General features: G+C 44.8%; 1 protein-coding gene across 3 annotated transcripts in view; it reads right to left on the reverse strand.

Annotated features, from left to right (window-relative positions):
- The window catches only part of CTCF (CCCTC-binding factor), a 52007-nt gene that overhangs the window by 23955 nt on the left and 3952 nt on the right, over positions 1-24100 (reverse strand). For 2 of the 3 annotated variants that reach the window (XM_090063525.1, XM_090063524.1), the window contains exon 2: positions 4588-4691. The exons of the other annotated variant lie outside the window; for it this stretch is intronic. In XM_090063525.1, coding sequence (XP_089919651.1) covers positions 4588-4596 — 9 coding nt within the window. In that variant the 5' untranslated portion in view covers positions 4597-4691. The remainder of the gene's footprint in view (positions 1-4587; positions 4692-24100) is intronic. 3 annotated transcript variants of the gene reach the window in all.

The following is a 24100-nucleotide window of genomic DNA, read 5'->3' on the forward strand; positions in this document are numbered from 1 at the left end:
AATATCTGTTGCACTAGAAATCTTTCCCATCTGTACACAAAGGAACGAAGTTACATGATAGGGATACATCAGTATAGATTCTGTACAGGAAAATTATATTCCTCTATTCTATTGGGATTCCTTGAGCATATTAACAAAACTATATATAAAAAAAAAACAAAAAAAAACAGAACAGTTTTTCAACAGCTTTTCTAAAAATTTAAATTACTAAATGAAAATAAAGCAGTCCCAAGCTAGTAACCAGGTAGAGCAAGAGAACAAAGAGAAAAGTTAATGGTCAGTTTTCAATTTAGCATAAAGTTCAAATTAGTTTTTGCATAATTTTCGTTAACTTATATTCATATAAAAATTACTTGGAAAAACATAAGGAGCAGTATGTTGAAGAAGTTAGATGACAATCTATTTAACTTGATCAACAGGAAAGACTGAAAGGTACATCAGGGAGGACCTAATAAAAATAGATAAACAAATAATGAGACCAGGAGAAACCAGATGCTGACAAATCCAAGGTAATCCAAACCAAAAAGAATAATCTGAACCACTGACATATAGTAAGGTTCTAAGTCAACTATAAAAAACTCAGGGAAGATCTGGGCAGCACTGTGGAAAATGCAGGGTGCCAGAGCAATCAAAATGAACAAACAACGTTCAGAGGCCTAAGCAATGGAATTAGGGGCAGTAATGCAAAAATTATTATAACAAATCAATGGTCTCTCATCACCAGAGATCCAGGTTTTCTGTTCCCCAAGGAATAACAAAGTAAACTGTGTATTTTACCTTTCACCAGAGGCAAATGCGGATTTCTCATTTTACAAGAGAAACCCGCTAATTTTGCCATTTTGCAATGAGCTCCCTGCAGGCTGGCAGAGTTCCAGCCTGCAGGAAGATGGGAGGAAGCAGGAGGAGGGCAGAGAGACAGGGGGCACGACATGTATGGACATGCACATGGCCCCAGGCAGCCTGCAGAGCAGCTCCAGCAGGTAAGTGTGGTGAGGATTCATAGAAGTAGGGTCAGAAGGGACCTTGTAGATCATCAGGTCCGAACCCCTGCCCCAGGCAGCAGAGAAGAACCGGGCTCAAATAACTCCAGCCAGGCAGATGTCAAACCTCCTCTTAAAGGGGAGAGGGAGCTGGGCAGGGCTGAGGATGCTGCCCAGACAGGTGAGGCTTGCAGTCACAATGCGTGGCTGCAGGGCCCCAGCAGGAAGTATGATGGGGCCATGGGTGGCTCGTGTGGGGGAGGGGAAGGCCAGCTCCCTGCTGCCACGCACACTCGAAGGGGGCAGGTGGGACCAGTGCCCCCCAGATCTGTACCCAGGGCAGGCACAGGCTGTGGGCTCAGGCTCCTGCCCTGCTTCCCTCTCCCAGGGCCCCTGGAGCCTGGCGGCAGGGCTGTCCGGGGGGAGGGGCGTGGGCATGCAAATCAGGGCAACCACCCGGGGCCCCATACTTTAGGCACCCCTGCAGACAGTGCTGTACAAGGCTCTGCACTCCACCCACTTGCTTACCCTGCCCCCCCACCCCCCGGGTTCTGCACAAGCTGATACGTCCCTGGGCCTCGCACACCCCTACGGACGGCTCAACCCAGAGGGGCTGCGTGGGGATCTCTTTGCTGCTGCTTGCCCCCCCTGCCCCTGCTTTGAGGGAAGCAGTCCCACACTGCTGCCCTCAGCGCAGCCCTGCACGTAGGAGGCATGTCACTGGGGCAGCACAGGGCAAGCAGTGGTGAGATCGCTGCCTGGCTCCACCAATGCCTGCCATGCCAGGTTGTCTCTGCTGGGCTTCAGAGGCCCCACGGGAGAGAAGCAGGGCAGCAGGGAACAGCGGAGTCATGCAGAGAAGCTTCTAGCCGCTGGCAGCTGGAGGCCCCCTCTGGCAGGGCTGGGGGGTGAGGGGCACTAGCAAGGCTGTGCAGGCTGTGGGCAGGGCTTTAATTTTAATCACTGATTTTGGGGTTTTTAGCAAAGAATTTGGTATATTTTAATCAGGGAAAACCAGGATCCCTGCTCATCACAAAAGGATATTAGTAGAAAGAGAATGGGGTAAAATGACCAGTGACAAAAATGAGTGGACAAGTAACTCCATCAAAAGACAAGCTGAAAAGACTAGGACTGCTTTACATAAGTGAAATAAAAAGTATAAAATGACTGGTAACCAGTAAAGAGAAATCAAGCACAGCTGATCATAATGTGGCATAACAGAGAACCTTATAGTGCAGACCTGGCTTAAGTTTTGCCTTAGTAATTAGGACACCTCTAAACTGACATGCCTATCACTGGCAATGCCTCTCCCTTGTACACAGATGTAAATACTACCTGCAAAACTAGTACTTCTGACTGTATGGCTCATGTCATTACATTACATCAAGGCAGGCAATTATTTCAGGTGGAGGGCCACTTACTGAGTTTCGGCAAGTCATCGAGAGCCACATGACAGGCAGCCAGGGACAGATAAATATTAAATTTTCTAAATTTTTTAGGGGCCCTACGCACCAGAGAGAATGGCCTGATGGGCCACATCCGTCCCACAGGCTGCATTTTGCCCACACCTGGCCTACATACATCCCTTTTAAAGTTTTAAGGCTTTCACGCCAATGTATTTACAATTCATTCCATTCTAAAGTTCAGTTCCTGGTGTTAATAATGCAAGTGGAAATATGCCACAGCTTCAAATCATGGAAAGTCTATGTATTCTGTACCTCTGCTCCAGACCCAAATAAATCAATGACAAAACTTCTGACTTAAACAGTCCAAGCTCTTTATAAATCAATCCTTCCAAATACCATTCCCCCAGCAAATTTGAAACTGACATGCAAAATCCTAGCTAACTGCATGGTGCTGTGAAGTTTCGCTGTGACAGAATGAAGGCATATGAAATTTCTATTGCTGCTAGGAAGGGCTAGCAGGGCGAGGTAAAAGAAATACTAATAGCAGTAAGTACAGTTGCTTAAGCACCCAATTAGCAAACACTGACATAAATTTCAAGCACTTTGTGCTGAACATTTCAACAATTGAAGAACATGGACTATTTTGACGTGGGATTATCCCATTTGCCTTTAAAGCCTAGCAAACTTTGTCAGTGTCATGACAAATGAACAAGTGGTCATAGTTTCAGTATGAAAGAACACATCATATTTATTATCAGTAAAAATGTCAAACTATAGACAATTGATCTTTCCTCTAATGGCAAACCTAGTGTTTGTACAGACCCTATAAGCTATCACAGATAGTGGCAAATAAATATTGTGAAGTATCACTACCAAAAATGCTATGGAGTCTTTCCTGCAAGAGATAAAGGGTAAAAAACCAAACAAACCAGTAACTTGACACTAACAGCAATCAACTTGAAACAAGAACAGCTTCCAAAACTAAAGCATAGGAAGCCACCTCAACTAGATTGTACAAGGATTCTCTAATATAGGGCTGTCCAAATTGCAGCATGTGCGCAGTTAACTTGTGGCCTGCAGGTTCCCATATGGGCACCCCTCCCCTTCACCCCATTACTCCTGCTCCTACTAGGATCTCCAGGCTCCCACTGCCTTCTCCAACTTCTGCTTACTTCCCCTTGGCCCTGGATGGCCCATAGCAGCTCAGAAGTTGAGAAAGCTGGAGAACTTGAACATAAAATGGAAATTCTGTACATCTGTCAGTACAACAGTGATTAACAGTAAAGGGAAACCCTTAAATCAAAGTTCGAACTCATGGTTATATTACAACTATATGCTGAATAGGAAATACTTTCCACTGTTTTTCTCATAGATTTCATAGACATTAGGGCTGGAAGGGACCTCGGGAGATCATCGAGTCCAGCCCCCTGCCCAAAGGGCAGGAAGTCAGCTGGGGTCATAGGATCCCAGCAAGATAAGCATCCAATTTACTCTTGAAGGTGTTCAATGTAGGTGCTTGAACCACCTCCGATGGCAGACTGTTCCAGACCTTGGGGGCTCGGACAGTAAAGAAATTCTTCCTTATGTCCAGCCTGAAATAGTCTTGCAGGAGTTTGTGACCGTTCTAGTTGCCTGCATCCTAATGAGGGGACTGTCCAATTGTGTATGTAATTAGGCACCTATAGGTAGGGTCTGTCAAAAGAAACTAACTCCCTGCCTACACAAGGATGTTATATCAAAGTATAGGTAGTATACCTGAAAATGTTATGCATATACATTCAATTTTTCTAATCCAGATTACTTGGCATTTTAAAATTTCATGACATTACTTCACTCTGGTGACTGCTCACATTGAGTCACATGAATTAATTCCTAATTGCTACCTAAACTACACAGCTTTACACTTAGATTAACTTTTCTTTCCATCTGTATTTCCCCAACAGGCTTAGGGTCACCTTTAACCATCTTGTATTGTATTAAAACACAACTGTACAAAGGGATTTAAGTTTTTTTTCCTAGATCCCAGCTGTCCAGTGTCATGATGGGTAAGGCAGGAGCTTCTCTCTCTGCTTGGCATATACATCCCCAACCTCTCCCACCCCAAAACCAGAACTCTAAAAAATGGAATCCATGTTGTAGTGAGAATTTTAATTGCCAGTTGTATCAAATCCCACCCACATATTTTAGCCAGCCACACTTACTGTCCACATATCCCTTCCCAGGCTTCTTCAAATTTCTATCTCACTCTCATGCTCTGACCGTGGCCCTCTTCATTCCTCTCACTCAAGATGCTGGCACCACTGAGCTAAGAAAACAAAACAGAACAAAACAAATTGCGTTTCTTGATAAGCATATTCATTATGGCAGCAGATACAGAAAGAAAAATTATTTTAAAAGGTACAGGAATACTGCCTAAATAATTCACTAGCTTTTATTCACATTGAGTGTTCATGAGGTAAGTGACCCAAATCAGGCTAGACACATTTATAATGTTTATCTTTACAGCAATTACTGCATCATTTCATTAATTTTGCAATATACTTTATGCTTATCTGTAGGTGCCCAAAGAAAAACAGCAATATTGTTCTCTTTTGGCACAACACTGCAAAACAAAATGGCTCTCAGAACTTTTCATAAGGTTATTGTTTCCTGCCTCAACTGGGGTTCAAATTCTTGCTGAACAGAAATGTTGCACGTCTTCCTGGTTAAATACAGTATTTTAAAAGATTTTTCCATGTCCTCTGGATACTCATCTTACAATAAATTCCTTTAGCGAAAGGACAGCCTGAAGGGGCTCCAGGTTTGAGGTTGTCGCCCATCCCCCCCTCCCAGGCACTGGTTTCCCCAGGTGGTCATTGTGGATTTTTTTTTCAGTAGATTGGGGGCATGAATATTTTCTGCAAGCTCCCACATGAGATCTACTAAGTTGTACAACTTTCCCCACTTCCACTTTGAATCTCCACTAAAATTTTCCAGACTAGGTACTCCTTCTGTCCCTAGATTATGGAAGGGCAAGAGGTTGGTTAGTGTGGAAAAGAACTGACACTTACTCAAGCTGCATACAGAGATGTGGAATATCAGGTGGATCTCCAGTGTCCAAGGGAGTTGTATCTCAAAGGTCTACTAGGTTGATTTGACCGATTATGAGCACGTGGCCATTAAAGTCATGGTCTAGCTTTGGTAAGGCCAGCCTGTATGAAGGTGTTTGGCTGACAACCATACTTAGTAGGTAGGTCCTGACTGCTTATGTAGGTCACTTGCCTTTTCCAAGTGTTGCTTTGATTCCTCCACGATCTTATCAATATGTACTGCAGTGGTCCTCAACCAGGGGTATGCAACCCCCTGGGGGCTCACCACAGGTTTCATGGGAACTGCGGTGGACGCAGACCTGGCGTGATTGTGATCTCCGAGGTCAGTTGGGGCAGCCAACACCTGGGCCGAGCGTGCTGTTGCCGCCACCACTACTACCCGGTTTACAGAAAACCATGGATTTTCTTTTTTAAAGGAAAAAATATGGGAAACAATGGGTTTCTCTTGGCAGGCTAGCAGTATTTCAGCTTGCAAAGGGCTGTGTGGGACTGCAGGGAGCAGGAGGCAGCCAAGGGGGATGCTACATGCATGTGTGGGAAGGTAGTGTAGAGAACCTGAGGGGAGTGGCAACATCAGACCATGCCCCCCACCCCAGCACGTTAGGAGTCAGGGGCACCAGCAGGGTCAGGGGACTGCAGGTCAGGAGTGAGGGGGGCTTAGAGTCCAAAATATTTGAAAACCCACTGGTGTACCCAATCCATAGCCATGGGGCCGAGCGAGTGTGTGAATAAGGTGGGGTTCAAACAAGGGTGGAACCCATATTTTGTGAAGAACGGGCCTTACCTGGCTAAGACATGCTCAAAAAGTTACTGTAGGATAATTGTGAGACTGTTAAGAGAACCTGTTATTTTATTTGAAACCGAGGTGACATCAGAGGTACTGCTTCAGGACTAGTTGGTCTCATCTGTCTGGCCATTTGTCTGGGAATGGCAGGCCAATGTGAGATGGGCATATATTCCAAGAAGTCCAAAGCCCCAGAACCAGGAAATGAACTGGGACCCATGGTCAAACACGATGCAAGCTGAGGGGCCGATGAAGGGCAACTGTATGGTTCAACCACAGCCATGCTATATCCTGTGCTGATGGATGGTCCATGCAATGGTAAAAGTGGTAAATGGGCCATTTTGGTGAGTTGGTTCATTACAGTCAGGATCGTAAAACAACTGTTGAGATGGGCAAGTCTACGATGAGGACCTGGGAGATTGCAGATCATGACCAGAGCAGGATGGGAAGGGGTCAGAGGAATCTGCAAGGTTTCTGAATGGGTCTCTTGGTGTGGGCACAAACACTGCAAGAACAGATAAAGGCCTGAACTGGGTTGCAGTCATGACTGCCAAAACTAGTGGAAGGAAAGCCAATCTATTTCTCTGTTCTGGGATGGCCTGCTAACAGGGAGTCAGTTTAGGAGAAGGCCCAATGCAGGGATGCGCAGATGCTACGCCCAGTAAAAGTGACCTAGGAAGTTATCTGGAAAGCAGCGCAGGAGAAGGTGCCCAAAGGTGCCTCTGGGTGAGTGACTTAGCCTTCTGGAAGTACCCCAGAAACTTATGGTACTGTACCCCATGATACACCCCTTCCACTCTGATGGCTAAGAATTCAGGGTCCAGGATTTTGTAATTTTGTTCCACTAGGGTGAACTTGCAAAAGGGTGCCACAGGAGTTCAGGGCCTGCCATTATGATAGCACTGTATCAATGGACAGTGCTGGAGGCATCTGTTTCCAATACCAAAAGCGTGGATCTGGTTTCTAGTACCAAAAGCATAGATCTGCATGGGTTAAGAGACGTTGAAGAGGGATGGAGCTGCAGGCAGCTTGTCCAGGGGGTGCAGCTCCTGCTGCTGCACACACCCCAGCAGATGCGCCCCCAGATTTGCGTGCAGGACGAGGGTGGGCTGGGGCCAGGGGCTGTACCTGGCTCTTCCTGGAGGGAGGTAGGGCTGGGGGGCTACGGCAAAATTTGAGCGCAGCTCCAGACCAGCCACTCTGTTGGGAAGAGGTCGGCACAGCCCCTGGCCCTGAAGCAGAGAGCCCACCCTCACCTTATGCACAAATCTGGGAGCCACATGCACCCCATTTTTCCCCAGGGGTGCAAGCAGCAGCAGGAGCCACTCATCTCCTCCCCTGCCCCCCTCGGACAAGCCACCCACAGCTCTGTCTCATGCTCCATCCCGGTTAGACAGTGCCTGCCCCTGCCCCAGCCACCGCTCCCTCCCTTCTCACAGGGGTCTACATCTGCACCCCTCACAACCCTTCCCCCCACAGACTTACTGGCCAGACACCACTTTCCAAATTTCTGGGCTGCATACTGGCAATCAGATCAGTATCAGCTGATATGGCTGGATTAATAAAAAAAAAAGTCGGCCAAAAAAAATATTTAATCGGTGTACCCCTAACCTTTAGTCAATTCATATGCATCTTCCTGAGTATCACTATGCACACAAGTCCTAAAAACACCTTTAATCCTCTTCTAAAGTGAATCATAAACTAAACTACGTGAAGACAATCCTACCATAGAACTTGAATGCCACATAAGCAGTTAGCATGTATTAGTTTCTGCAATTTAAATTCAGTTTCCATGATTTCACAATGGCTACTCCCAAATCAGAAGAGGGCAAAATATGGCTTGTGGGGCCCTCTAAAAAACTTGTTACCAGCCCATGGCCGCCCCTCTGAAGGCTGACAGGATGCTTAAGCTTTCAGAGGTCACGTGCCATTGGACCAGAACTCTACTTTCTCCTCCATGAGGCTCCCGGCACTGCAGCTGGGAGCCTCATGTGGAGGTACCAAACACTGTGGCATACAACTGGATAGGTGGTGAGTGGAGAAGGAAGCTTCTGCCTGCAGGAAGGGGGTGGGTGGGTGAGTGTGGGAGCCCCACCATGGTGCACAGCCCCTGCCATCATAATCATCAACAGCAGCAGCTAGGCCCTCAGGGGGCTCACGGCTGCAGCAGGCAGTCTCCCAGCAGTGTGCGGATCCGGCTGAATCCCAAGGGCTGCATGTGGCAGCACAGAGCTGGCCCCACTGGTGGGCTGACTCTGTGCCAGCATATGGAGCTTACAACACAGCAGGTGGGAGATGTGCACCATTGGGCTAGGTCAGGCTGGTTCCATGACTCCATGTGGGGCTTCCAGCACGTGAAGGCACAGAGCTGACCTGGTCTGATGACACGCAGCTCCTGCTTGCAATGCCATGAACCCCATGTGCTTACACAGATCCAGCCGAGTCTGGCTTAAATGTACGTGCCAGTGGCTTGGGCCAGCATATGCAGCCCCCAGGACTCAGCCAGACCTGCATGTTGCCAGGAGGCTTTGCCTGCCACGGCCACGAGTGCCCCAAGCGCCTGCTACCAGCAGCAAGGGCTGGGCAACAGGGGGATACATATGGTAGAGGGGACCTGCTGCTGGGGGCTGTTCACAGGAGGCCCACAGCCACACACCCTCCTCCCCCACAAAAACCCCATACACTCCTATACCACCACCCCCAACAAGCCCCACATCCCTTCACAATCCCCCCCCCCACAAATGCCCGTCCTCCACACAATATAGAAGAGTAAGCTTTTATTTTGAGCTATTACACAATCATCCCTACATACACTATGCAAACAGATCAATCAGGACAAAAATATTTTCCTGAAATAAAATTAGAATATGTATAGAATTAGTTTAATTTTTAGTATATGATTGTTTTTTTCCAGTTCCAAGACTTCAAACCCCATTCCAAGAGTACTTCAGGGGGCAAAGGGAGAGGCTTCCTGTGGCAAAGTTCAGAAGTTAGAAGGTGGGACTTCCGATCACCAAGGTGATTAGGAGGTGTGACACTCATCAAGGGTCCTAAATACCTTTGCAGCCCTCAACAGCTCACCAGGAGTTGTTATGCAGCCCTCCAGCAAAAATAATTGCCTGCCCCTGCCCTAAACTTTCTTTCAGAACATCAGGTTAGGGAGTGTTTTTTGTGCTACCACCTTCTCTCCATATTTTTGTTTTTTTAGGGTTGTTGTTTTGATTCTACCAACCTACTTTGCTCTTTATGTACCAGGTCTTCATTCAGTGCCCCAGGTAACAAAAATACTAAAGCAGCTAAAAGATGACCAGAATAAAACAAAACTAAACACAAAAAAAGGGGGCAGCAAAGGTAATAGTGTCCCCTCAATGCTTCATGTCATTAAAAAGAAAGGTGTAGGCCCACATCCTTTCATGTGGAATATCATGGAACTATCAAAGGCCACTCACAGAGCTCAAGCAATGAATCGCAAACAAATGCAACTTTTTACTAGTTATTCCTCATATGCTTTTAACTAGAAACACAGTGCTACTTATGAATCCCCCCACCCCATGTACTGCAATAGCATATGGAACATCCACAAGCACAACCTGGTCGCTGATGGCAACATTTTCAACTTTTTTATTGGAAGGATAAAACAGATTCAGGACACACTGTACACATAAATAGGTTTCTTTATGAAAAAGCCTAACTATCAGGGGCTATATTGTTTGTCAGAGTTTATTCTCTACCACAGATAGGGCTGCATATGGCTGCTTATAGATAAAATATTCTCTATTAGCACAAAGATCAAAAAACTGAAACTATTTCATAAGACTTTTTTTAATGGGTTACACTTCACTGGAAGCAAGATCCCTTTACCAATTAGGGGTGTAGTGCAAAGTTGGCCAACCCGTGGTACTCTTGCCACAACAGTCCGTCTATGTGGCATATGGCAGGCTGTGGGAAGAAGATAGGCAGTAAAGTGGCTGACAGGGCAGGGAACAGAAAGCAGAGCAGAAAAGTGGGAAAGGAAGATAATTAGATTGAGACCTGGGGACAGTGCATGGTCAATTTGTGACATACCTGCCAAAAAGGTTTGACCTTCAGTGCTGTAGTATACTATGCCTGCTCCTTCCATTCCCTCCCCAGCCTCCCCCTGCCCCCGCAACTTAAATGAATTTATCCATGGATACATTTTTTAAAAATTCTGTTTAATGTTCTGGACACATGGAAAGTTGCCTGAAAACTTCTGCTTGACAAGTCATGTAACAGAAAAGAGATCTTCTATTCTGATGCTGACTTTAATCCTGTTACCACTGCAGCCTCTTGGATAAAGGAAAAGACAGTTACATATTACAACAGTTGTGGTTCCTTTTCTATACGGATCCATGTTTGAGCTTAGTAGGGCCAAACCTTTTCCCCCCCAGTGGGCTAGATGAACAGTGCTCATCCCTTTGTGGGCTGGACCCGGCTTGGGGCCCTGATCCATTGCCTGGGCTGGGCACAGTGGGTCCCCAACCTGGTCCCATGAAGGGGGAGAAAAAGAGGCTTGGGAAAGGGGCAGCAGGAGAGGATGGCAGTATTAACTACTCCCCCCCACACCCAATTTCCTGACCCCTGGGGAGCCCCACAGGCCAGATGCCATGGCTCCACAGACCAGCTAGAGATTGTGCACCCCTGCTCTAGATGTACAAGCACCTCAGAACATCTGGACAGAACTGCCTAGAAAGGATGCCTGCACCCCATGTTGTAACATCCCCCAAACAAGAATAAATGAGAATACAATTCTACTTACCACTGAGTTCAGTGAGAAAAATGAAAATGGGCACACTTAAACTCAGAACACCACTTCAAGTCTAGAATTTTCCTTTTCACATATTCAATTACATTAGCATTTTACTGTTATGGCTTTGCTATTTTAAAAGCAATGGAAAAAACTCTGAGGTCCCAAGCAGAATTTCCTTCTTAATGTACATCAACAAAAAAAGATTCTGGGGGAAGAACACTTGGGAGACCTCTCCCCTAAAAGGGAGAGATCTTGACATTTGTTAAGTCTCAGAGGAAGGCCTTATGGGGTCATGGCACCAGGAGGCTGCAATGCTGACTGGATGTGGGTCAAAGGGGCAGACTGGGGTGCCTCTGTCCCATGAGATACACCAGTGACAGAATCAAAACAGGCAAAATTTATTCCCTTTCCTTAGAGTACCCCAACTGGTGGTTTGTGTGCAACATATTCCTAACAAAATCCTGTATCACTGCTTGCTACCATGAAAGATTACAAAGATTAAACTGGCTGCCAGGGAGAATGAAGAATGAGGCTGTCTGTTAAGCACCACTGCAAGGACCAGCAAAAGCTGGGGACCACTGCCCAAATTAAATACCTAACAGGGTGAGGACAAGGCACAAGGCCTTCTCCCATTATCAAATTAAGATAAAGATAAGAAACTTTATCCCTGTAATTTATTGGTCTCTGCAAGCCATCCAGAACAAACATCTTTGAAAAAGGTAAACAGTACAAGAAAGAGCAGCCTTCTCAGCCAAATCAGTCACCTGAACATTTGATAAGTTACTCACTTGTACTGATGTGGGGGCACCAAATTCTCTTCCCTGCACTGGCAGAACTTTGATCCATTCTGGGAAAGGATAAACAGTGGTATGTGTCCAGCTTCCCCTCTGAAGCACAGGGGTTTTTTTTTTTTCCATACAATTCTCCCAAAAGGGAAATTAATTACTTACAGCTTCAGTTAGGTCTGTTCTCTCTTACATGAAGGAACTGATAGAGTTGGGATGAGTCAATGGCAGCCATGCTTTAGCAGGACAAAATGAATCTTCGAACTTGTCTCTTTTTATAAGGCTCTTATTTACCCTACATTATACAGCATCATCTTGGTATACAGGGCTTCCTTAATAGAGAAACAGAGCCAAAGTCAGTCTTTAAAGAACCCAGTCTGATAATGTAGAACGGGGTACAAAATGACAGCCCATGATCCAGATTCAGCTCACATAGCCCCACCACCCAGTCCCTGAGTCAAAAGTTGACCCACAAGCAGCACATACAGGACCAGTCCCACCCCATCCTGCCCACAAGGCCAGGGTTATGGCAGCATGTGACACCCATACCGCATGCGGCACCTGCTCTGGGACCCACAGTGCATACAGTTGCTTTACAGTTAGGTACTTCATCAAGTTTATTTTGATGAAATTAAAAATATTAATCCTTTCGGCCCATTCCTACCCTCAGCCTCTCCAACAATAGGTTGCCTGCCCTAATTTGTGACAAGACAATGTGTTGAGGAATATGGACCAAACCATGTTAGACTTCAGAGAAAAGAAACATTACACTATGTTGAATTCATTTACTTAAGTTGTGGCTCCAACCGAAAAAGCCTGCAATCCTCTCCAACCTAATCAAAACTAAGAGTTCTTGAACAGACGGGATGCATGACAGGTAAAGGCCTAGAAAAATACACTGCAACACAAACAGAATCTCAGTGGGTCCAGAGCAGACGAAGTACAAATTATATGCCATCTTCGATTCAACAATTGTGATATAATATTTGTGACATGAAGGCAGATTAGCATGATATTAGTCTTTGGACTGCCTCCGTAGAAAGAAATATTTCTCCCTAAAAATTTACCAATTAATTCAAATTTACCCCATATAAATCAAAATAAAATATGAATTAGCATCTTTACATGCAGAAGATTTAATCTATCATCTAATACAAACCAACACCTATTCCCCGCCCCCTTTTTTTTTTTTTTTGGCAAGAGTGAATAGTTAACTTATATTCTACATCCCCAGTGCGAGTAGTCCCAATGTTTTTCCTTCAGACCAGAAAAAGGATTCTCTGACTTTAATCTTCGATGGTCCCCTAAAGAATGCCCTCTATACATCCGTAAGAACTACTTCATAGACTAGGATCTGGAACCAACTTCCAAAGGAAATGGTGCTGGCTCCTACCCTGGGGGTCTTTAAGAAGAGGCTTGATGCCTACCTGGCTGGAGTCATTTGAGCGCAGTTTTTCTCCTGCCCAGGCGGGGGGGTCAGACTTGAAGATCTACAAGGTCCCTTCTGACCCTACTTCTATGATACTACTAGTGGTAGGAGCACACAACTAAACAAGCAGCTAGTGTTTTAACTACTGTACCTACTATACACATTTGTGCAAATCTAGTAATCAGTCTACAATTTTTTTTTTAATAGATTCACAGTTAAAGCAGTAGTTCTCAATCTTTTTAAACTCAAGGCACCACTCACAAAATGCCAGCTCTTAGCTTTCACTTGATTTTTTGTCTAAACAATAGAACTGGTCTATTGTTGCAAATTCCAAAGATCTTAAGGACTCCTACTTGAAATCTGAGTTTATTTTGTGACACATCATGCATGTTTGCACATCTAGCAGTGCTAATATTACACAGCACCCCATAACACCCTAGGATGCTGCAGCACTCTGGTTGAAAAGGACCTCTTGTGTGTGTTACAGGTCTTTAAAATTTTACCCAGTTACTGAGCCTCAAAAATCTGTGATAAACTAAAGCACATATTCTAGAAGCGCATGAAGTCTAGATTTGAAGATATAAATAAGTGGAAGACCTACCATTTCCCTGCATAGCTTGTTCCAATTTCACCCTCACTAAAAGAATTAGTCTAATCTCTCATTTGTCATTTGAATTTGTCTGGGTTAATTTCTGGTCATTGGTTCTTATTAGAACTCTCCCAGGCAGATTAGAAGTTTTGTTAATAGCTACTACCTTCCCCCACTCCCCCAGAGGTATTTTTACAATGTAATCAGGTGACCTACCAATCTTTTTTTGGTAAACTAAACAGCTTGAGCATTTCCCTCTTCTCTCAGGGCAAAGCTTCTTCTCCAGCCTTACAATTTTTATTTTTTTTTTTTTTAGAAAAGGATTTTTTCAGCATCCTTTTAAAAGTCTGGCACTTCCCTTACTCATGTAACCAGGAGAAGAGTAAATAGGAGTAAGGATCATGAGTTGTTGGTTTGTTTGCTTTTTAACCATAGTACCACAATGGAAGTTCACACCAAGTGGACTGTCCACCTACTGCCAAGATCCTCTTTTGTCACTGTTTTCCAAGATACAGCCCACTCATTCCATTGGCATGGTGTGTATTTCTTTCTCCCAGACAGACAGGCAAAATTAAATATCTTAAAACATTCTATTTGAATGGGTCCAGCTTGCTACATGACCCAAAAAGGCTTTGCAGCTAGTATCAATCCCTACAGAAAGTCACTATGAATGCTTCTCTCAAGGCAAATCCCCAAGGACACATGATTTTTTTGAGGAGGGTGCAGGACACAGGAAGGGACATGTATATTAGCCAGTTGTTAATCAATTTAGCATGAGTTTGACTGATATTTCATGGGCCAGTTAAGTCTGAATATTATGCAATACTACTAAATCAAGCATTTCACAAATATATTACATGTATATTACCAAACTTTGAATTTCAGAGAAAGAAACTGGGTTTGACAAGATATTTCCCATAAAACCACGCTGATTATCATTAATTCTATACCCTCTTTCTTTTAATTCTTTGTTAAATGGATTATGGGTGCACCACTAGAGATTTTTTGGGCCAATACCAATGGCCAATTTTTAATGAGCATCTCTCGGGGCTGAATCTCCTATCAGCCCGCCCACTTGTCTCTATGGGGCAGTTCACCCAATCTTTCCTGCCATGACTTTATTTCCAGAAACCGATGGTATAATGCGGGAGACTGTCCATTACTACCCCAATGCTAGGAGGCGCTATCTGCAGCTCCAAACCTCTCCTGTACTACAGCCCATGCCTCAAAGATGGCATCCAGATTACTACTGCCTGGTCTGAATCTAGAGCAAACCCAGTCCAAAGTTGGGCTCCACTCACCCATGCATTTATACCACCTCCCCTCTCACAGGAGGCCTCTTACACTCCAGCCCCCATCTCACTGGGGCCTCTGGCACACCGCCCATACTGGGCCACACTCCATTGCCCTTGCTTCTCCCCAAGTGGCCCCTCTTGGGCCATCAGGCTTCGCTGCTCACATACTGGTCTTGCCATGCATTCCTTCGGTTCCCACGAGTTCCCCTACTTTACGTGGTCTGGCTTTGTGCCAAACCCTGGGCTAATCCTGCCCCAAACCCATCACCGGGCAACTGTACACTATGTCCCACCCTGGGGTCAAGCTTGCAACCAACTTTAAGGCTGGCCCTTGTGCTGGCCTTCAGGCTTACTCCCAATCAGTCCTGTGGGACTGTCCTTCAGGCTTACTCGCACTTCGGCCCTACTCATCCCCCACATACACGTACAGCCCTTCAGGCCTGGTCCAACTTCGGACTTACAGTGTGTGGGGCCTCCCAACACTCTACACACTACCCACTCCGGGGTCTCTGGAATCTGCATTCTTCCTGGGCTCAGGTGCCTACGCATGGGCGCACCTGGCCCCCACTATTCCTCCAGCTCTCAGAATTACCCACCACGGGGTTATTAAGGTCCCTGACCCGCCTTTCACCAGGGTGGTAACTGGCCTGGCATTTCCTGGGGGCTCCCACACCACTAGGAGCCCCACCACACCACCAGGACCAAGAGCCTCCTGCTCTCACCTTTAAATGTTCCATGCCGCTCAGCCAGGCAATGTTTCAGCCTGGGCTGGCAGCAGCAAACTGCAGCCTTTATATACCTAAGGTTCCCAAAATGGCTGCCCTCATCAGGCACCTGGTAGCTGTCTGCCTCTGCTCTTAAAGTGGCAGGCACTCAAAGGTGCCCTGCCACAGAGCCATATTGGCTGATACCAATCTGATTGCTGATATGCGGCCCAGCAACTTGGAGAGAAGCATCTGGCTGGTAAATCTATTGTGAGGGAAGGGGCAAGTGGGAGGGAAAGGGGTGTAAGGGGGCAGACTGAGGCCCCCTCAGTGATGGAGGAAGTGGGACTGGGGCATGGTGGAGCCACAGCTCATAGGGGGGTGAGGATGCTCCCACTGTTATGCACACCCGAGGAGGGCATGGGGGGGGGGAAACGTGTGATTGCCAATTTGTGTGTGGGTGAGGTTGTGGGTGGGTGCCACTGGGCTCTTCCCAGCAATTGGGGTGGGCAGTGGCAGCACTGGGAGGAGGGGTTCAGAGGGGCCTACTGCAAATTCTAGGATGGCTGTAGCCTACCTCCCAGTGCTGCTGCTGCCCACCCCAAGTGCAGCCCCAGCCCAGCCTGCTCCTCTCCTCCGCCAGGAAGAGCCCAGTGCCACCTCCAGCCCTAGCCTACAGCAGCAGTGGGCCCTCAACCTTGCCCCATACACAGATCGGGGGGGAGGGGGGGGCACACACCCTGCATGCCCTCCTGGGGCGCATGAAATGGCAGGAGCCACCCCCTGGACTCTGTAGATGAGCTGCTCACAGTTCTATCCTGCGCCCTGCCCTTGCCCCACTCCCTCCCTCATTGTGGGAGCCTCAGTCTGCCTCCCCATGCCCCTTACCTCCTCCCACAACAGACTTACCAGCCCAAATGCTGCTTTCCAAACTGCCAGGTTGCACTCCTGGCCACCTGCGCACCACACTGTGACTGTGCGCATGTACGGGGCATTTATCAAAGACATTATCAGCCACATCAGCCAAAAAAATCTGATTGCCAATAATGTCAATTTTCCTTATATTGGTGCTGATTCAACATGGGACCGATGCATCAGTGCACCTCTATAATGGACTCTTATTTCAACTTTTCCATTTTTCCTGAGATAAGCTAACTAGCCTCTAGGTTGTCTACAAAACAAAGTAATGCCATGGAGAGTTAGTCCCCATTACCAGCTTCAGCCAATGCAAGCAAACTGTGGACAACTAAAAACAAACAAACAACCTCCCAAAACCCAAACACACTACCGAAGATTCACCTTTAAAAAACAAAACAATCACTAAAGTTTTCCTCTTGACCTAATGCTGCATTTATAAGAGCCACTCGACTTGAACTACCCACCAGTTACCCTTCCCTCCTTCATTACTTCTCTAATTTCTGGGTAGATACTTTACCTTGGTGGTGTTTGAAGATATTCAATATCATAATTTTATGATGATTCAGATAAAGACATCTGAAAGACAAGTTTATAATCCATATTCAAAATAGGAATGTTTGGAATACAAAAGCATCCAGACTGACTGATTCTATATTTCTTCTATAAAGGCTATTTTGCCATCTGGTATTACACTAGAACAGGGGCAGACAAAATACAGCCCACAGGCTGAACCCAGCCCACCATGCACTGTCATCTGACCTGCAGCACCCAACAACTAACCCCCACCAATATACCCTATTGTGCCCCAGTTCTATGCTTGTAGATGGAAGGGCCCAGCCTGGCCAGCACATAGCTTCCTAGTGGGGCTGCTGGTGCCACTGCTGCAGCTGCCAGTGGACCTCCTCAGCTTTCCCTGCATCCTGCTCACTCCTGACACTAGGTAGAGAAGCAGCAGGGGCGGGGGGCAGAGCTGCAGCTGGGAGGGAGCACAAAGCATAGGGCTGGCAGCAACACAGAGCCTGTGCCCAGGAGGGTGGTGGCAGCACAGAACTCAGGTGGGTAGGGTGTGCACTCCCTCCCCACTTGTACATGGCACCAACAGGCGGCAGCAGTACCAGCAGCAGGCAGGGGCGCTCATGCTCAGCAGAGGCGCTGCTGCTTGGCAGCACACAGCTCTGGTCAGTGCTGCACATCGCGACAAAGGGCACAGTCCTGCCAGGCCACTTCTATTGCCGTTGCTCTCCACAGTGCATTCACAGCCCCTGCATTCATGTACTACAGGAGGGTGGCTCCACACGCTACAGCCAAATGCCTTTGCCACTCCTTGCCACACAGGTCCCGGGAGTCCACTGGAAATACAGGGGAACCCCAGCCCCTGCTTCCCCGTGGAGTCCTGGGACCTGCACAAACAGCCAGCTCCAGCATGTGGAGCTTCCCTCCCATGGCACGTGTGTGTGGGGGCGCCATACCACATGTGGCAGGAAGCACCAGCAATAAAGGCAGCCCGACTGCAATGTGCACAGCTGGTTTGAGCTGCATGCCACCGGGCACCAGTGCCACACATGAGCACCCCTACCTGCTGCTGCACCATGGGAGTGAGTGTGGAGGGGGTCCCCACCCTCCCTCACACCCCACAAACGCCACATACCCACATCCTGCCTCCACAACCACCCACATACACACATCCCCCCAACATACTCTATGCCCCTGACACCCCACCATACACACATCCCCTAACCACATGCCCCCACAATATACAAAACTAAGAATTTGTTTTTGAGCAATTATGCAATCACCTCTATATGCAATATACAAACACAAAACATAACAAAAATATTTCTTGTAATAGAAGCAAAAATGATATAGTAGGTGTTTTGACTTTTAGTGTGATTTGGGTTTTTTTCTTGTTCTATGATGACACCCACCCCACCCCAGAAGGTGCATTTCTGGGAGAAAGGGGAGGGACTTCCAGTGGCAAAAGGTCAGAGGGTAGGGGCAGGACTTCTGGTCATAAGATGGCAGTTGCCCCTCCCCCGGTTGCCAAGGGGCAGGGCTACCCATGCAGCCTACAGAAGCTCACCAAGCCTAGTTAAGCAGCCCTCCAGCAGAAAAAACTACCTGCCCCTGCACTAGAACATGACATGTGAAACTGAATCAACTTTATACAAAGCTAGGCACCTGGAAAAAAAAAAAAAGAGGCCTGCTGTAAAGGGACTATAACATCTGCCATGGTCAGGACACATGGAGGACACAGGTGGGGTGGCCATCATAGAGGACGTTCTGGTTTTCTGCTGCTCTGTCCTCTTTTGATATGAAAGCCGATGCCTTTATGTCCTCTATTTTTCTCTTAATAAAGGACATAAAGGCATCAGGTTTTGTATTAACAGAGGACAGAGGACAACTGGACTGTCCTCTATGATGGCCACCCTAGACACAGGACACTTGGGTGATATTAACCTTCTTCATTTAGCCTTTTCAGAACAATACATTTGGAGAAATTAAAAAAAGATCATTCTTCTTCATTCCAAGGACATTAAGAGGCAATTTGTTCATTCTAAACTTATAGTGCAAGTCAATGACTGACAAACACATATTAGCATATAAAATAAAACATTTATCTGAATCCCTAAATTCTGCAAGTTAAGAAAATGCACTGCAATTTAGGTTAGTATAGGTTAGGACTATTTATCAGTCCTATGGCTTCATTTAAGTAACCAATTAAAGCAGGCGCAGCATATTAAGAATATGGATCACTATGCTACTTACGCATTTGAAGCTATCTGATCTAAACAATGGTTTGGTAAAACTAGTTGCCACACTGTAAAGTCCTGAGGTGCCTGAAAGTGGCAAAATGTTACCAGAAGCTGAACATGATGGAAAACTAGGTAGTATGCGCATATACTCAAATAAATACTATGCACATATAGAAATGCCACCAATTATTTTTAATGAATCATAATTTTTTACCATAATGTAACAATCCACATATACATATAAAGCATCAACAATCCATCCTTTGTTATCTGAAAAACCCACCTACATAATAGAAATAAATTTTGTGTTGACTTTTAGAAGTGAAGCTGTATAATATACCAGAAAGTGTCAACAAGCCACTTCACTATATTATTCAAAGAGGATCTTTCTCTTATTGAAGGAAACACTAAAAAACAAACAAACAAACAGTCAACTTACTGTGGGGAAAAAAACTATAATCAGAACAATACAGTATTAATTTACAAAGCAGATGACCCTGTATGGCACTCAAGGGGTAGCCAGTATGACCCTACAGAGTACTGGAATGGTGGCAGAACAGAACAAGGCAGATGACACCACAATGGCTATGCAGAATCACCTGCTCTAGCAGTGGTAGCAGGCTCAGCTTGCATACAGAAGTTCTACAATGATTAAGTGTTCCAGTCTGCCACTGCCCTGCAATTCCTGGGCATCTCCCTGGTGTGCTCTATTGTGGAAGGCAGACAGAATAAAACCTCAGAAGCTCTAGGAGCCCTTCGGCAAGCTGTAGTTTCCAGAGCTGTAACTCCACTGCAAGGAGCAGAGAGATGAAATACCTTGCATCCAAGTCCAGGGCAGGTAGCCAGAGAGAGCTGGATATACACTTCAGAGTGTGGACTTAAACATTCAAAACTATTTTAAAATGTTTCTGGGGGGAAAAAAAGCACTGTCCATTGAAAGTAAGGGAGTAATTATGTGGAAAACACTACTGAATCTATACATTTCTGGCACTAAACTAGAGGTTGAAAAGTCAATTAAGTTTAAAATATTTAGAAGATGACAATATCTTTCTAAAACAAGTAAGCTGAATGTTCTCTATCACACTTTTAGGTCAAATCTGAACTGACACCTGCACATAATGTAAATACTAACTTCCTCTTTCCCCACATCCCTTCAAAAATTAGGAAAACTTGGGAAAACTTGGGATTTTGAACTCCTAAAACCCAGGCTGCTTAAGTCCATGAATTTGCATTAAGAACTCCAATTAAAATCTGGCCTTTTAATTGGGGCCTGCCTTTGTTCAAAACTATAAACACTTTCCATTTAACTAAATATATGCATCTCAGCATGCACTAATGTGGAATTTTAGGCTGAAGAGGATAGCAAACCTGGAATTTTTTATTTAGATGTTTTTAGTACATTTAATCATTTGGGTCCTTTCCTTGATTTGATTTTTTTTGCAAGATTTTGTATGGGCGTTTGTATTTATAGACTTTATTACTCAAATATAATTGGATAACTGCAGCTATATGTGAAGACTTACTTTTATACCTACAAGATGTTATTCAATGTGCACTTTAAAAGCAAAGTAAATCTATCAATGGGATTTTGGGTCAAGAAACTGACTTAAGTGACATTACCGCTCAACTAAGCACTAGTATCCAGATTCTCAAATATTCTAAAAGATTGAAGTTTATTCAGTTTAAATTACTGCTTTCTTTTTGTGGCTTATGTGGCAAGACATTAGATTTGGTTTATTTGAAAGAGAGGACAGCAGCACAAATAGTTTCAAGAGAAACTTCCTCATAGACCAAAAAAAGAGTTAGAACTAGGAGTACAGAGACTTTTTGTAAGCTTCATGAAAGTGTTTAAAAACTGCAAAACCCGTGCTCTATGAAAAAGAAATGTTGACAATCAAGTCAATATTTTTCTATATATTAGTTAAAGAAATTGTCCAGAAGAATTAGAAATTGTGCAATTATGTGGAAGTCACTAAATCATCTCACATATAGAAGTCAGAGTGACAAAGTGCTAGTTCAATAAAACTAAGACTTATTCCAAAAAAATTAAGCATAAAGACCAGACCCAAGAGAATGAAGAAAGTTTAAATTAAACAAACAAGGCAGTACAGTTTAGTAAGTTAGTACAAAGTAACTGCTAAGTCAGAACTCTGATCTCTTTGACATCTTCTGGGAAAGCTGAAGGCTACCAGTAGTTTAGTTAGTGTAGTGCTCATGCATACAGATGGCCATGGTTACTGCCGCCATTATAATTATGATTTTCAAAAGTGTATGTGCATAAGAGCAGAGACTAAGATTCCCCAGTGATTATAATCTTAAAGCCCTCCTCACCAGCACAGAATCTGGGTCAGGGTGGATTTGATTTAAATCAAATAGATTTAAATCATGATTTAAAAATCACTGACTAGGAAGACTTAATTTAAATCACTGTTTTCTACAACAAATGCATTCTTGTTGTTTGATCTGCTTTATTTATTTAATTTCTTGAAACTTTGCACTTTTAGAGAAAGGTAAGGGCCTGACTGTGTACGCAAGCTTGCAGAGAGACAACGGGCATTTATTTGTAGACATCCATGCGCCTCAGCACCAGGCACTTTCAGAAGTGCCCAACATGCACTTGTATAAATGGCAAAATGCATGTCAGCACCGAAAATGTTGGTGGCATGCTTCTGAACTAACATACATCAAAGATGTTGTAGTTCAGAAGCGGACCACTGCCATTTTATGCACGCTGATGCACATTTTGCCATTTATACAAATGCATGTGCTGCAGCACCATGTCAGCTCATGTGCTCAGCAGACTCGATTAATCAAGTCTGCTCCAATGGCCTGGATTTCCAGCACGTTAGAGCAGACAAAGGTAGGTGTTTAAATGTCCAATAAGTCTGATGAGAGATAACAGACCTGATTACCCACCCATCTCCATATACTGTTGTTAACAAGGATGTCATCTCTGGACACAACAAATTCTCCCTATGCCTGAAGAAGGGCGTGTGCTTAAAAGCTTGCAAAGAACATTTTTTCCAACTATTTAGCTGGTCTACTAAAAGTTATCACATCTATCTAGAAGAACCTTGTCTGCCTGTGATCTCTGGAGACACAAATCCACAGTTTGAGAACTGAAACCAAGCATCACAGAGATGCTTAATGGAATCTTCTAGACTGAGCACTGAGTCCCATTGGGTAGAGTGATTTTCTTTAATCTTTACTAATCTATAGAGGAACCTCTGGGAACTCCAAGATTGGGTCCCTAACACAGGGCCTGCTGTGACCTATTTATAAAACTTTTCTAAAAATGTTAGATGAATATATTGTCTCAAATAGAAGCTACAGAATAGCATAGACTTAGAAGCTATAAACCCTATTCCATGATGATCTCTTTGAGCTTTAACACATCTTAAAACTTCTTTATATAAGTTTATTTTTTTTAAATAAGCATCTCAACAAAAAATGATTAAAACAAAAAAACCTGATTTAAATAAAATCGTTGATTTTTTATCCACCCTGATATGGGTGTTACTATTCTTCCTTAAATACAAAAGAAGTTACTTTCAAGGGAGAATTTGTAGTAAAGGCAAAACTTGCTAAATTTATGACTGGAACGGTAGTCTCATAAGAGTCCCAGCTGACTGAGAGATAGGGGTAGGATTTAATAATGGAAAATTTTATGGAGATCATGGAGAAGTTAGTGGCAGAAGTTCATGTATATTTCAATGAACTAGTACACTGAGGTCCAACCTTTTTGTCAGGTGCGCCACAAATTAGACCCTCCCACACACTCCAAGTGTTCCCTCAGTTCCCTTCCTCTACCCCATCTGCTGTTCTGCTTTTTGCTCCCTGCTCAATCTGTTACAGTAAAAGCTGTGTTAACCAGCATTTTACTAACTGGAATACTCTATAAACCAGAATTTCCAATATCCCTGAATACAAATCCTCACTTTAGTGACTGGAATCTTTGCTGAGTCTATCCAGCATGCACACCAAGCATTTGCACTACAAGTATGGCACTGTCTTTATAACTCTCAGATGACCACAATTTTTGAATAACTGGCACCCTCCCTCTTCTCTCCACTCATGCCAGATAACAAACCTTTTACTGTAATTCTTTTCTGCTCTCTGCCCTATCTGCCACATGCCACAGATGATACCTGTTACACTTGTGATACATGTGCTCCAAGCTGGCTATCCCTGAGCTAGATTATAAAAGATTCTAAAGGTCAACCTGGATGATTTTTTTTTGGTGGAGTAGGGGGCCTTAAAGTTATCTGAATACAAGGCCATCTCTACGTTGGAAAATTTTTTGTCAAGTTGCCATACTGAGGGTCTCATAGAAATCGTTCAGAGCCTACTACTGCCCCCATGTTCAAAATCATGTTAGAACAATTTGTAGGAAGTCAGCAAGTTGCTTAAAACAACAGCAGCAGACAGGAGGGTTCCTCACACAGATAAGCCGGTCATCAGGAGTAATACATTTAGAACTAACGGTCTGCTTCACCTACATGTAGAATACTCGTGACTTAGATGGTAGAAAAGGTGTTTCAGTGCATAAATTGTGGAGTTTTTACAGAAAAATGGACTTTATGAATAGGAAATATGAGAA

Source organism: Crocodylus siamensis, chromosome 9 (assembly GCF_052110815.1).
Source record: "Crocodylus siamensis isolate JL-2025a chromosome 9, ASM5211081v1, whole genome shotgun sequence".
Classification (NCBI taxonomy): Eukaryota; Metazoa; Chordata; order Crocodylia; family Crocodylidae; genus Crocodylus; species Crocodylus siamensis.